This window comes from Eubalaena glacialis, chromosome 7, assembly GCF_028564815.1.
Source record: "Eubalaena glacialis isolate mEubGla1 chromosome 7, mEubGla1.1.hap2.+ XY, whole genome shotgun sequence".
NCBI classification, from domain to species: Eukaryota; Metazoa; Chordata; class Mammalia; order Artiodactyla; family Balaenidae; genus Eubalaena; species Eubalaena glacialis.
In genome coordinates, this window is record NC_083722.1 from 38,825,430 (window position 1) to 38,837,662 (window position 12,233).

A 12,233-nucleotide genomic window follows, 5' to 3' on the forward strand; every position below is an offset into this window, starting at 1 on the left:
AGGGTAAGGCAGAACCCACGAACCCCTTCACACTGCTCAGCACCTTCACCTCCCTCTGGAGAAACTTCCCAAGTTTGAGATAATTGTAGAGAAGGGGCTGAGGTGACACACAAAAGTTTAACTCTGGGTGGGGGATGGACTGGAGGACACTGAGGGATGATGGGGAGAGGCCTGGGAGTCTGAGAGCCTGAGATTTTCAGGGGAAAAACACTAAGGTACAGGCCAAGCCACCCACTTATGCTTCCTGCTGGGTTCTCTGCTGCCCTGGATACCATGCTGGTCTGATCTGGGCAGAGAAACGACCAACAGGCCCCTGGGACATCATTCATTCATAGATGTTTGTTCCAATCAGGGGCTCCCAGTGGGCAATGGGGAGGGGAAGCAGAACCATACACACTGTAAATGCTGTTCATAGAGGGCCAGGGGCAGAGGGAGGAAGCTGCCCATTCTCTGATGGAGGGTGATGGAGAATGACTTCCTGGAGGGAGGCCTGAGGCAAAGTCTTGAGGGAATAAGGAGGAGAAAGAGGGAGGGCCTTCTCTGCAGAGGCTTTGAAAGAAGCCCAAGCTCCAGGCCTGCTTGGGGAGAAGCAGTTTTGGGACCTGCATACTGGGTTGCACTAGGCAAAGAGGCTTCTGTGTGTGCTGGCCGTCAGGAGAAAGGGGGTCCTGCAGTTAAGCACATTTGGCAAGTTCTGGATTAAACAATGATGTTGAACAGTTCTCCTTACTGTAGGACTTGTCAGAACCTTTAACCTGTTACTGAGCCTCATGGGGTATCCCAGGGCTGGTGTTCCTTGGCAGGCCATGCTGGCATAAGGAAAACGGGAGGCAGTAGGAGCAGATGAGGTTAGAGAATGCAGGGGACTTTGAATACCAGGCCAAGAAGGCTAGACTTTCCTTGGGGCTGTTGAGGAGTCTCAGAAGGCAAATTCACTGAAGGATTTAGACTAAGGGGACTGGTGGCAGTTTAGTCATCAGCAAGGTCAGAGCCCCTCCCTCGATCCACTCCTCCCTCCTGGATAGGAGGGCCACTCCTTGGGAGAGAAAACAGGATCCTTGGACACAGGCAGCAGTGAAGAAGCTCAGAGACAGGCTAGAAGGGCGAGGAGGCTGGCAACCCTTGATTCCAAGCTTGGGTTGACAGCCTTTGGCACAGTGTTCGAGGCTGCTGTGGTTCAAATCCTGACTTTACCACTTTCTCACCGTGGGTATCTCTCTGGAGCCTCAAGCTTTTTCTTCTTCTTTTTTAAAATAGACATTATTTTTTAGTGCAGGTTTAGGTTTTGAGAAAAATTGTGCCAAAAGTACAGAAGGTTCCATATACTCTCTCCCTCCCACCCCCATGGTTTCCCCTAATATTAAATATTAACATCTTACATTAATGTGGTACATTTATTACAATTGATGAACCAATACTGGTACATTATTATTAAAGAAAGTCCATAGTTTACTTGAGGGTTCACTCACTGTGTTGTACAGTTCCACTAGTTGTGACAAATGCATAATGTCGTGTATCCACCATGACATCATTCAAAATAGTTTCACTGCCCTAAAAATGCCCTGACTGAGCCTTAGTTTTAACATCTCTAAAATGAGAGTGTGAAAGTCATCTAAAGCCCCTCAGTCTCCCATTGTAGTTTTCTAATTTAGGCCTTTTGACAAATTAAGTGGTACTGAAATCAACTAAATGTTTCTCTAAATGTGGTCAGATATCCATCAGAATCACTGGGCTTGGGTTGAGGTGAAGGGGTCCTCATTCAAACGTTCTAGGGTTTCAACCCCAGACCTGCTAAATCAAAATCCCAGGGGCTGGGCCCAGGAATCTGCATATTAACCAGGCCCTGGTGCATAGGGAAGTTTGAGACCTGAACAGAGTTTTCAAAACTGAACAGAAGGATCCAATCCATTGTCAGGTTAAAGCTCAGGAGAGATGTACAATTCCCAAAAGGGGGAAGGAGTAGAACCGTTTTCCTGGAAAAAGCCCATTTCTGCCTTTTGCACCTCCCAGTCAACAAGCCTGCTGTTTCATATCTTGATTGCTGATCACTCACCCAAAATAACCTGCATGCAATGTCTCACCAGCTGCAGCTCTCTCTGCAACTCCTTTAATTTAGCAGCCAAACACGTTTGGCTCCACAACAAAGGGGCTCTGGGATGGGGCCCCTCCCTCATGGCCATCTGTAGTGGGTTGAAAAATGTGCCCCCAAAATTCATGTCCACCCAGAACCTCAGAATGTGACTTTATTTGAAAATGAGATATTTGCAGCTGTAATTACTAAGGATTAAGATGAGATCACACTGGATTAGGGTGGGTCCTAAATTCAGTGACTGATGTTCTTATAAGATCAGCCAAAGACAGAAATACACAGAGCAGAGAAGGCCATGTGAAGACAGAGGCAGAGATAGGGGTGATGCAGCTATAAGCCAAAGAACACCAAAGATTCCAGGAGCTACCAGAAGCTAAAAAGAGGCCAGGAGGGATTCTTCCCTAGAACCTTCAAAAGGGAACATGGCCCTGCCAACACCTTGATTTCAGACCTGTGAGAACCGTGAGAAAAAATTTCTATCATTCTAAGGCACACAGTTTGTGATAATTCGTTACAGCAGCCCTAGCAAACAAATACACCATCACTGCCGTAGACTCCTGCCCCAGTTCAGCCCCACTACAGCCATGAAGGTAAGGACCCCACACACAGGCGATTCTCCAGATGGGTGCTTTAATATGGCCAGTTATGATCATAGCTATTTTCTCCCAACCGACACCTCTGAATTCTGCATCTACTAGGCCTGTTTCCTACACAAGGACAAGGGTCCTCTGTCCTCTACTTGGAAGGCTATAATCCAAGACACGCTAAAACTTCAATAAATAAATATTGGTCCCAGGGACAGTGCCTGGCAGGTGGTACCATGCGGCCATTCCTGGGCTCAGCCGAGGGTCGGGCTAGACGGGTCACTGCAGCTTCATGCCACTCCGGCGCCGAGAGTCCTTCCGGGCGATGGGGCTGAAGTTCACAATCTCCTTGTAAATGTGCTCTGAGAAAGACAGGGTGGTTGAAGGGGTAGGGGGTGCTGAGGGCAAGAGAGAGCCCCCCTCTCCCAACAGACATAGTGTGGAGCAGGAAGTCAGCTCAGCGCAGGGAGAAAGAAGTGCACACAGGAGACAATATTTGCTCAGAGAGAAAGAGGTGATAGTCTCCAGGAGGGTGTTGGGACCGGCTGAGGGCAGGCAGGAAAACGAAGCAGGCAGAGGAGAGGGATGCTGCAGGCAGAGAGAGGAAGCAGCCCAAGGCCCCGAGCCCTTACGCTTCCATTCATCCACTGTGAGTTTCTCATGTTCTAAGAAATCATCAAATGGCTGCTGGGCCTCTGTTTCCTCCTCAGGGTCCCGGCAGGATTCAAAGAAGGGGTGGGAGAGGGCCTGAGAGGCGGTCAGGCGCTTGTCCACGTCCAGCTCCAGCATCTTCTCCAGCAGGTCTGCAGCTGTGGTTACAGAGTGTGAGTCTCACACGCCATGGAGAGCCCGCCCGCTGAGACAGACTGCAGGCCCCAAGACTCACCCTGGGGGCTGGCATGCGGGAAGAGCTGAGAGAAATCCTTCTTGGGGCTTTGTGGCAGGGACTGGATGTAGGATTTGGCCTGGAAGACAGAAAAGCACTGAATAATCCCCCGTTGTCAGCCCCTCAGGGCTTAGGCCATGGGGTATAGAGCAGGGACCCCAGAAAAGCCCCTGAGCAGGGCTGAAGGCTCAGGTCAGAATCCAAAGTGAGATGAAGGCAAGAGCCCTTGCCAGGGCAGAGGGGAGGCGCAGCCTGCAGCCCACCTGGCCCTGGTCAGCCAAGCACGCAGCCCTGGCCAGCCTGGGCCCATCTGCCACTCACCGCTTTGTCATTCAACTTCTGCACAAACTCAGCGTCCGGCACCCCCGTCACTTTCAGGATCTGGGTCAGCTGGTCCAGGTCTTGGCAGCAGGTTAAGGTTCGGCCTCACTCCCTGTGGGTGGGTCTGAAGCTGCCCTTCCTTCTGCCCCTCCATCAGGCCCACCCAGCACTGTGGACCATCCAGGTTCCAGACACTCACCTCCTCTTGCTTTTAGGAGGGGAGGTTCATCCTTCCGGACTCAGGTCTCTGGAAGGCTTCCTACCTGCCAGGCTGGGTAAAGGGTCCCTCCCCACAAATGCTCCCGCATGTGCCACTTTCCTGGCCTCATCCCACTCAGTCACCTCCATCCATTTCTTTGTCTACTCCCCCCCACACCCTCGCACTCTGAGTTTGGCAGGGAGACCCACATCTTCTCCTTAATCCCTGCGCAGCACACACAGGTGCCCAGTTCAGGCGTGTGGTGCCAAAACGTCAAGTATTTTCTGCATGGTGTTGGAATGACAGGTGACTAGTTTTCATCACTTTGCTTCTCTGTACATTAAAGTTGTTCCACAGGGAGCATGTATCACTTTCACATTAAGAAAAAAAGGGATTTAAGTAATAAAGTGTTGAAGGAATGAATCCCTGGATGCAGTTTGGCTTTTCCAGCAAAGGATACAGTCTTTCCCCTTGAACAGAGTTTTCCCCGTCAGCATCTCTGCCATGATACAGCCCACAGACCAGATGTCCACTGCAGAGGGAGGGGGAGGAAGTGTCACCTGGACCAGCTGACCAAGACCCGGCAGTCACCAAGAGTCAACCCAGAGTCACCAAGACAGCCTTGAGGAAGCTGTCAGAGAAGACCCCCAGCCCTATCCCCCTCCCCCGGGCAGCTGACCACTGACCAGTTTGGTTGTAGCGCATCCAGCTGAGGATCACCTCAGGGGCCCGGTACCAGCGGGTCACCACATAGCCAGTCATCTCTGCATCTGCATGCCGTGCCAACCCAAAATCCAAAATCTATGACTCGGGGCACATAGGAAAAAGGAGCTCGCTGAAGAGAGGAGGCTCCCCGAGCAGCTTCTGGGGGTTCCTGTGGGAGAGGGGCCCACCCCAACCCCAGGCTGACCCTGCCTGGGCCCACTCACCTTCAGCTCACAGTCCTCATTCACAGCGAGGTTGCCTGGCTTCAGGTCCTAGATGAGAGAAGAGATGGAGCACTGGGCAGAGGCAGAGATGGGAGCTGTCCCCACTCGGCTGCCAGCCAGCGTGCGACCTTGGCCAGGCCCCTGCCCCTCTCTCTGGGTTCTGGTCTCCTGTGCAGAATGAGGGTTGGACTAGGTGTCCTCTAGGGCCCATCCAGCTCTAAAATGCTCCTGCATCTTGGAGCCTGAAACACCCAGCTCAGGGCTTGCTTTGTTGGCAAAATTTTCCCAGAAAGTTCCCCAGAACACAGCAATTCTTCTGAGCAGGTCTTCCTGGGCCAAGCCTAGGTCTGAAAAATCCACTTTCCCTGCTTCCTCCACCTCCTGGAACCCCCTAACCCTAACCCTAGCCCCCAGGGGTGGGCGGGGCCTCTGAGGATGTAGCAGAGAAAGCACTCACCCTGTGGATGATCCCAGCTGAGTGGATGTACTGTGTTGGGGAGAGAGGAAGAAGGGTGAATCCGGTGCCTGGCTTTTGCACCGGGTGTTTCAGGCTGGCTCAGAGATCTCCTCTGCCTTGTCATGGTGTGCTCTCCCAGCCTTCAAGGCCTAGCCTCCCCCAAACCCCAGGTCTCAACACCAAGCCCCCCTCCCCTGCCATCTTGCAGGCTCCCACCCACCTTAAGACCTTTGAGCATCTGATACACCAGGTACTGGATCTTGTCCTCACCGAACTCCATCCCCATGATCTTCTGCAGGTCCGTCTGCATGAAGGGCATCACCAGGTAGCTGCAAGTCATGAGGACTTCTTGAACAGTCCCGAGCCCCACCCAGCTCCAGGTCCGAGCTCAGAGGAGGGCAAGGGGCTGGGCAGAACAGAGGCCTTAGGGATGACCTTCATGTGTAAAAAGAACCAGCCCCACCACAGCCAGCCAGACCCCCATGCAGTGGGCCTCCTGACTCCTGGCTCCCAGCCTGGCCCTGGCGGCTGCCCTGTTGGCAGAGCTCAGGGTAAGTATTTCAGCTGGAGCTGTGCTCAGGGAAAGCAAATGGAGCACTGCTCCCTCTCTTCAAAGGTGCCCTCTGCTTGCCCTCCTCCACGCCCCACAGAAAGCCACTGCTGTGAGTTAGAAACATTTGCCAGTATTTCCTTCTGCTTCTGTACAAATATTTCCTCCCCCAGAGGGTCATGCCCCGCCAACATGGCTCCTCAAACATACAAAAATGTCCTCCTTCCAAGAAGGAAACAATAAAACAGTTTCCAGAAGGGTGAAGAAGGAAGAAGGAGGTAGCTGAGCCAACACACCCTCTTAATGGGATTGCAAAACAGGTTGAAGTCAGCAAAATGTAACTGTTACTCAAGGCAGTAATAGCAAAGTCCAGAACAAAAAAGGATAAAGATTTAGGAAGGAATTAAAAAAAAATAATTTAAAAAATGGATGTGGAAGCCATCTCCGTGAGCCTGTGACTTTTGAAGTCTCTCCCCACCTGACCGCACCCCCGCTTCCCTCCTCCACCCCCCGCCAGCACAGGGACCCTGCTCCATGCACAGTCCCTTCCCCCCCTTTGTGTTTCACCTCTGCGTGGACCCTGATTGTATCTTCTCAGCTGACAAACTTGCTGAAGTCTCACTGTGATACAACCACCTTCCCTTGCTTAACCTTGTTTTTTCAAGTAACCACCCCTTCTCTCTCTTTCCCTCCCGATCAAACTTCTAGAATGAGCGGGCCTCACCTCTTGACCCCACTGCCTTAACGTCCAGTCCCCTGATAACTTGGCATCTGCTCCCGCCCCACCAGCCCAACACATAACACCCATGGCTCCCTTTCTTTATATTGAAACTTTTGCAAAGCCTGACACTCCCTCAAAATTCTCTGCTGCTTCTACCTCTAGTCAGGCTCTGTCTGTTCATCCTCTTATACCTTTTCTTTAGTGTTGATACCTTTTATTTTTTGGCTGCTCCGGGTCTTAGTCTCAGCACACAGGATCTTCGTTATGGCGCGCGGGATCTTAGTTACGGCATGCGGGCTTAGTTGCAGCATGCAGGCTCTTAGTTGTGGCATGCATGCAGGATCTAGTTCCCCGACCAGGGATCAAACCCAGGCCCCCTGCATTGGAAGTGCAGAGTCTTAGCCACTGGACCACCAGCGAAGTCCCTTTAGTGTTGATACCTTAATGAACAGTATCGAATCATGTTCTACACTAGCCTGTCCCTGGGCTTTGGCTATCATCCACCGGTGATTATTCTGGCCCAAATCCACATCCCTAGCCCAGACCTTCCTAAACTCCAGGTTTATTTGCAACTGCTGATTAAACACTGGAATGTTCATAGGCTCTTCAAAAATGAAGCGTCCAAAATGGAGCTCATTATCTTTCTCCCAAGATCTGTTTTTCCTCCACCTTGTATTCTGAGCAGGAACCTGGCATCCCCTGACCTATGCCGCCCCTCCCAGCCACTGCATCCCAAGGGGTACAACATTCTGACAGTCCTGCCTCTCGATGGGTGTCAAGTCTGCTCTCAGGACCCCATCACCTCTACTTTTTTTTTTTTTTTTTTTTGTTAAAAGTCTTTTTAATAAAAAAAAAATTATTTTGTTTCTTTTTTTTTTTTTTTTTTTACTACAAACCCTTGTGTCGAGGGCTGACTTTCATCACCTCTACTTTATTTGGATCAAGGTCGGGGTCTCAAACACTACCCTCCAGGTTTCCTACCTCCCAGAGCTGCTCCCTGCTCCTTTCTTGCTGCCGCCAGAGGGTATCCCCAAAATCTGATCTGACCACATCACAGCATCTCCCTGCTCAAAACCTCCATAGACCTGAGGATGCCTGTAGGATCAGTTCTGGACTCAGCCTAACCAAACCAGCCACTGGCCTCCACTAGCCACACTGCACTTGTCAATACTGCCCAAACGGCCCAGCCTCTTTCAGGCATCATGGCCTTTGCCCATGCAGTTCCTTCTACCTGGGCTGCCTTCAGCCCCTTCTACCTCAGGCAAATGTCAACTTATCCTTCAGGACTGAGTTCAAAGTTTTCTCCTCTGTGAAGCCCGCTGAGGCAGCTTGCAGTTTCTGGCTCTCTATCCAGACCTAGAGTACTGACCACCACTGTCAGTATTCACTACTGTCAGCCCCCAAGGTCCACTTTAAATTTCCAATGCTTGGGCTTCCCTGGTGGCGCAGTGGTTAAGAATCCGCCTGCCAATGCAGGGGACACGGGTTCGAGCCCTGGTCCGGGAAGATCCCACATGCCGCAGAGCAACTAAGCCCGTGCGCCACAACGACTGAGCCTGCGCTCTAGAGCCCGCAAGCCACAACTACTGAGCCACAACTATTGAAGCCCACGCGCCTACAGCCCGTGCTCCACAACAAGAGAAGCCACCACAATGAGAAGCCCGCGCACCTCAACGAAGAGTAGCCGCTGTTCGCGGCAACAAAGACCCAATGCAGCCAAAAATAAATAAATAAATTTATTTAAAAAAAAAAATTCCCAATGCTAAGCCCAGCAGCTGGCATTATAGGGGGAAAAAACCCATTCAAAATCACTGCATTAAATTGAAAACGAAAGCATCCTAACAAAGAGACCTGCAGCTGCATTTGAAATAGGACTGAAAAAAAAAATCCACCTTCCCAAAGCTTCCTACATTTTAGACCAGGTACCGCGCTAGCAAAGCCGTGCATTTAGCAACTAAATTTTCTCGTCTTGTGTGACTCTGACAAACATCCCATCAGCCAGAGGTGGCCAAGGCTTCCTGATCCTCGCTTCATGCTAGGAAGAACCCCAAGGTCCAGATCCACACCTGTGTCCCCAGGAAATGGTGAGGTAGGTTGATGCAAACCCTGGGGGACTGGCAATGATGTCTCTGTGGTGGTAAAGCTGGGTAAAGCAACGCAGATGAGCAGACAGTTCTGTGTCAGGCAAGGTCCATATAAAGCCCCTCCCACTTCTTCCTGCCTGCCTTTCTCTCCAACCTTGGCTGAAAGAATCTCTCCACAGCCCAGAGGCACAGGGACTCCTGGGGCAGGAAGCCCCCCTACCCAGAAGAGAGAATCTGGACCCTCCCCTTACTTGCTCCCCAGTGTCAAGTAAGGCCTGCACATGTCCTGGAACCCAGCGCAGCCCGACTCACAAATCATGAAAGTTGCGCAGAGAAGAGGCTGGGGTGAAGACATCCAGGAGTCCGATGACCTGGGGAGAAGGTTGCCAGTGAGGACTGGGCAGCCGCTGCAGCCCTCTGCTCCCCTCCTCTGGGGCCCCAGGCCTGCACAGGACCACCTGCCCTTTCCTAAAACACCATCTCCAGCAGGAGGCAGGTTCCCAGCCTTCTGGGAAGCAGTAAAAGGAGCAGAGGTGGAAGAGGAATGCCTCTAATTGGGAGGGAGTTTGCAGTGCACAGTGATGGAGAGTCAGGCTGGGGAGAAGGGGAGGTGGACACTCCTGTGCTCACTGACCCCAAGTCTGGTGTTCAGGACAAGCAGCACAAACCCACTCTCAACTCAAGCAGGGAACCACAAGTGGTGAAAGGAATCAAGGAGGGAACAGAGAAGGGGTCTTCCAACCAGCAGGCTCCCTGCCCTTGACCTTGGGTCTCTCACCACATCCAACCTTACTTGCCAGAGGGCTGGTTCAGAGCTGGGGGCAAGATTACCCTGGCTGGAGGCCATGGGGAGGGGTTCGCTGAAGAGGAATGGGGCTTAAAATGTTTACAATATTTTGAAATCATTATGTTAAATGCTTACCTTCCAATCTAGGTATCCTGCAGAAAAGCCTGGGCTCCAGGCCTGCACTGGGTCATTAGTCTTCCTGGCTGTTTCAATCAGACAGGGTAGTCTAGAGGTCAGGCACTGGGGCCTGGAGCCAGGTTGGCTAGGGTCAAATTCCAGCTCTGCCACTGACTAACCATTTAACCTGTGAGTCTTTCTGTGCCTCAGTTTCCCCACCTGTATATGGGGGTAATAGTACTTATGTGATATTGTGAGGATTAAACAAGTTAGTTTATGCAAAGTTCTTAGAACTGTGCCTGGCACATAATAAGTGCTCGTAAGTATCTATTATTCTTGTTATTATGTGGAAACAACACTAACCAGGATTCTGGGCACCACCTCTTAGATCTAGAACAACTACGAAGTTCCTCTGTGCCTATTTCCTCATAACAGTGAGACAGTAAGTTTGCACCTCACTGAGATTGTTCTGCTCCACTGCCAAAAATTCCCTTTGCACCCTTCCTGGGAAGTAGGCAGGGTGGGTCCTGGCACCTGATTTTAATAATTAGGTGAGGAACAAGGATCAAAGGAGCAGGGAGGAGATTCCCCTTCTGCTGGCCCTGTTACGAGTTCCCTGCACCCTCTTGGGCCATCTCCCATGTGCGCCACACACACACACACACGCGCGCGCGCACACACACACACGGAGGGGCCTGGTCAGGATGCTCTGTGGGGCTGCCCTCCACTCCCTGCCTCCCAGAAGCAGCCCCCAGGCCCAGCCTACGTTCTCATGCTGTATGTGTTTCAGCAGCAGCAGCTCACGATAGGCCCGCTTGGCAAAGATCGCAGACTGGAAGGGCCGGCTCAGTTTCTTGATGGCCACCTTCTCCCCTGACCGCTTGTCGATGGCTGAGCTGTAGGGTCAAAGGCAGGTCAGCAGGCAGTGGCTCCCCATCACAACCCTGGGACTCCAGATCCTGGGTGGTAACTTCCAGGCCATCTAGGAAAACATGGCCATCCTCACCCCAATCCCTCTTGGCCAGCAGTCTAAGCTGGGAGGAACTGATGCCCACCACCCGGAATGTGAGTGAGCAGCTGACAGCACAGTGGAGCTGGGAGAAGGGGGAGAGAGCAGGCAGAATCTGAGAGAGGTGCACTGCCCCTGGGTCAGACACAAGTTAATGCCAACAGGATCCTGAGCAACTTGGCAAGTCACTTCTTGTTTGGGCCTCAGTGTACCCATTTGTAACAATGGGGATTCGCCCGGATGAACTCTGGGGTCCTCTGTAAGGTTCAAGTCCTGGAGAAACGGATCCAGTCCTAATTCAACCCACAGAAACTCCCACCAAGCCAGTAAGAAAAGTGAGATGGCGCCTGGAGTGGCCCTAGGCCAGCCTCCAGAGCCTGAGGCTCCTGCTCCTACTCTACTTCACTGCCCAGCTTGCCGCCTCCTCCCAGCTCCAGGCCTCTGCCCCGGAAAGGCACCGCGAAGTTCTTCCAAGCCCGCAGGGCTCTGGGCCTTGGGGTCCTCCATCAAGGTGGTGGGCGCACAGCCTCGAGTGCCAGCAGGAGAGGCGACACCGGAGGCGGGTCCGGGAAGGGGGCATTGGCTGGGCCCCGGCTCTTCCGGAGGCTCCACCCGCGTCCCGGTGCCTGGGCGCCCACCGTAGGTCCACCCCGATGCCCCAGGCACCACCCCCCGTCCCCCCGCGCCGGCGCACAGGCCCGGGGGTCTCACCACACGGCGCCGTAGGCCCCGCTGCCTACGTGCGTCAGGGACACGTAGGTCTTGGGCAGCTCCCAGGCGGTCTTGTTGACGTCCTGCTTGTAGAAGCCCTTTCTCCAGGTGAGGTTCATCCCGGGCACTTAATCTCGGCGGCCCCAGCGCGATAGCTACGTTCGCGGCCCGCCAGGCTCCCAGCACCCGGCCCCCGCCCACGGTCCCCGCGGTGCCCGCCCCGCGCCGCCCGCTCCTCCCCACCCCGTGCGAGGGCGGGGGCCCCGGCCGGCCAGCCCCGCGTCCCACCTGCCGGCTCGCCCAGGTGCGCCCCGCAGCCACGCCCAGGCCTGCCCGACGGCAAGCTGGGGAGCCCGATTTCCGCCAGCCCCGGGAGTTTGGCGCCCGGACCACAGACCAGCTAGAAGCGGCAGGGGAGCCGCCCTGCAGGGAAGGGGTGCTTCCCGTCGTGTGCTGGGGTGGGGCTGGGGACCCGATAGACCCGAGGGGCTCCCACGGATGGCGGAGGGCGGGAAGATAGAGCCTCCCAGATTCCTCCAGCGCGGGACTCTGTAGGAAGATCTCCCCGGAGATTCTGAAGACAATTTTGGGAAAAAACAAAGCAAAACAAAACCCCACATCTTTTGATTATGGAAAGTTTCAAACATATACAGAAGTAGACAGACTAGCTCAGTGCTTCTCACATTTGAATGTGCACACGAATCCCCTGGGAATTATATTTTATTAAATACAGATTCTGATTCAGTAGATCTGGGGTGGAGCCAAGATTCTGCATTTCTAACTAGCTCC

The 12,233-nt window shown here is 53.2% G+C and overlaps 1 protein-coding gene across 1 annotated transcript; it reads right to left on the bottom strand.

The window, feature by feature from the left end:
- Positions 1-1,446: 1,446 nt before the first annotated feature.
- Positions 1,447-11,632, bottom strand: MAPK13 (mitogen-activated protein kinase 13). The gene is made up of 12 exons (XM_061196316.1): positions 11,445-11,632; positions 10,491-10,620; positions 9,133-9,191; positions 5,686-5,794; positions 5,466-5,495; positions 5,009-5,056; positions 4,766-4,880; positions 4,540-4,611; positions 3,881-3,960; positions 3,560-3,638; positions 3,306-3,482; positions 1,447-3,035 (listed from the first exon to the last, which is right to left on the bottom strand). Exons 1-12 carry the CDS (start codon positions 11,561-11,563, stop codon positions 2,953-2,955), a joined length of 1,101 nt encoding a protein of 366 aa, XP_061052299.1. The 5' UTR covers positions 11,564-11,632; the 3' UTR covers positions 1,447-2,952.
- Between the last annotated feature and the right edge of the window lie 601 nt (positions 11,633-12,233).

Coding starts and splice junctions, on each gene's coding strand:
- MAPK13 (XM_061196316.1), bottom strand. CDS start 11,563: ATGAACCTCACCTGGAGAAAGGGCTTCTACAAGCAGGACGTCAACAAG. Junction 9,192..10,490: donor AACACATACAGCATGAGAAC/GTAGGCTGGGCC, acceptor CCTTCTCCCCAG/GTCATCGGACTCCTGGATGT. Junction 5,795..9,132: donor CTGCGCAACTTTCATGATTT/GTGAGTCGGGCT, acceptor CATGACTTGCAG/CTACCTGGTGATGCCCTTCA.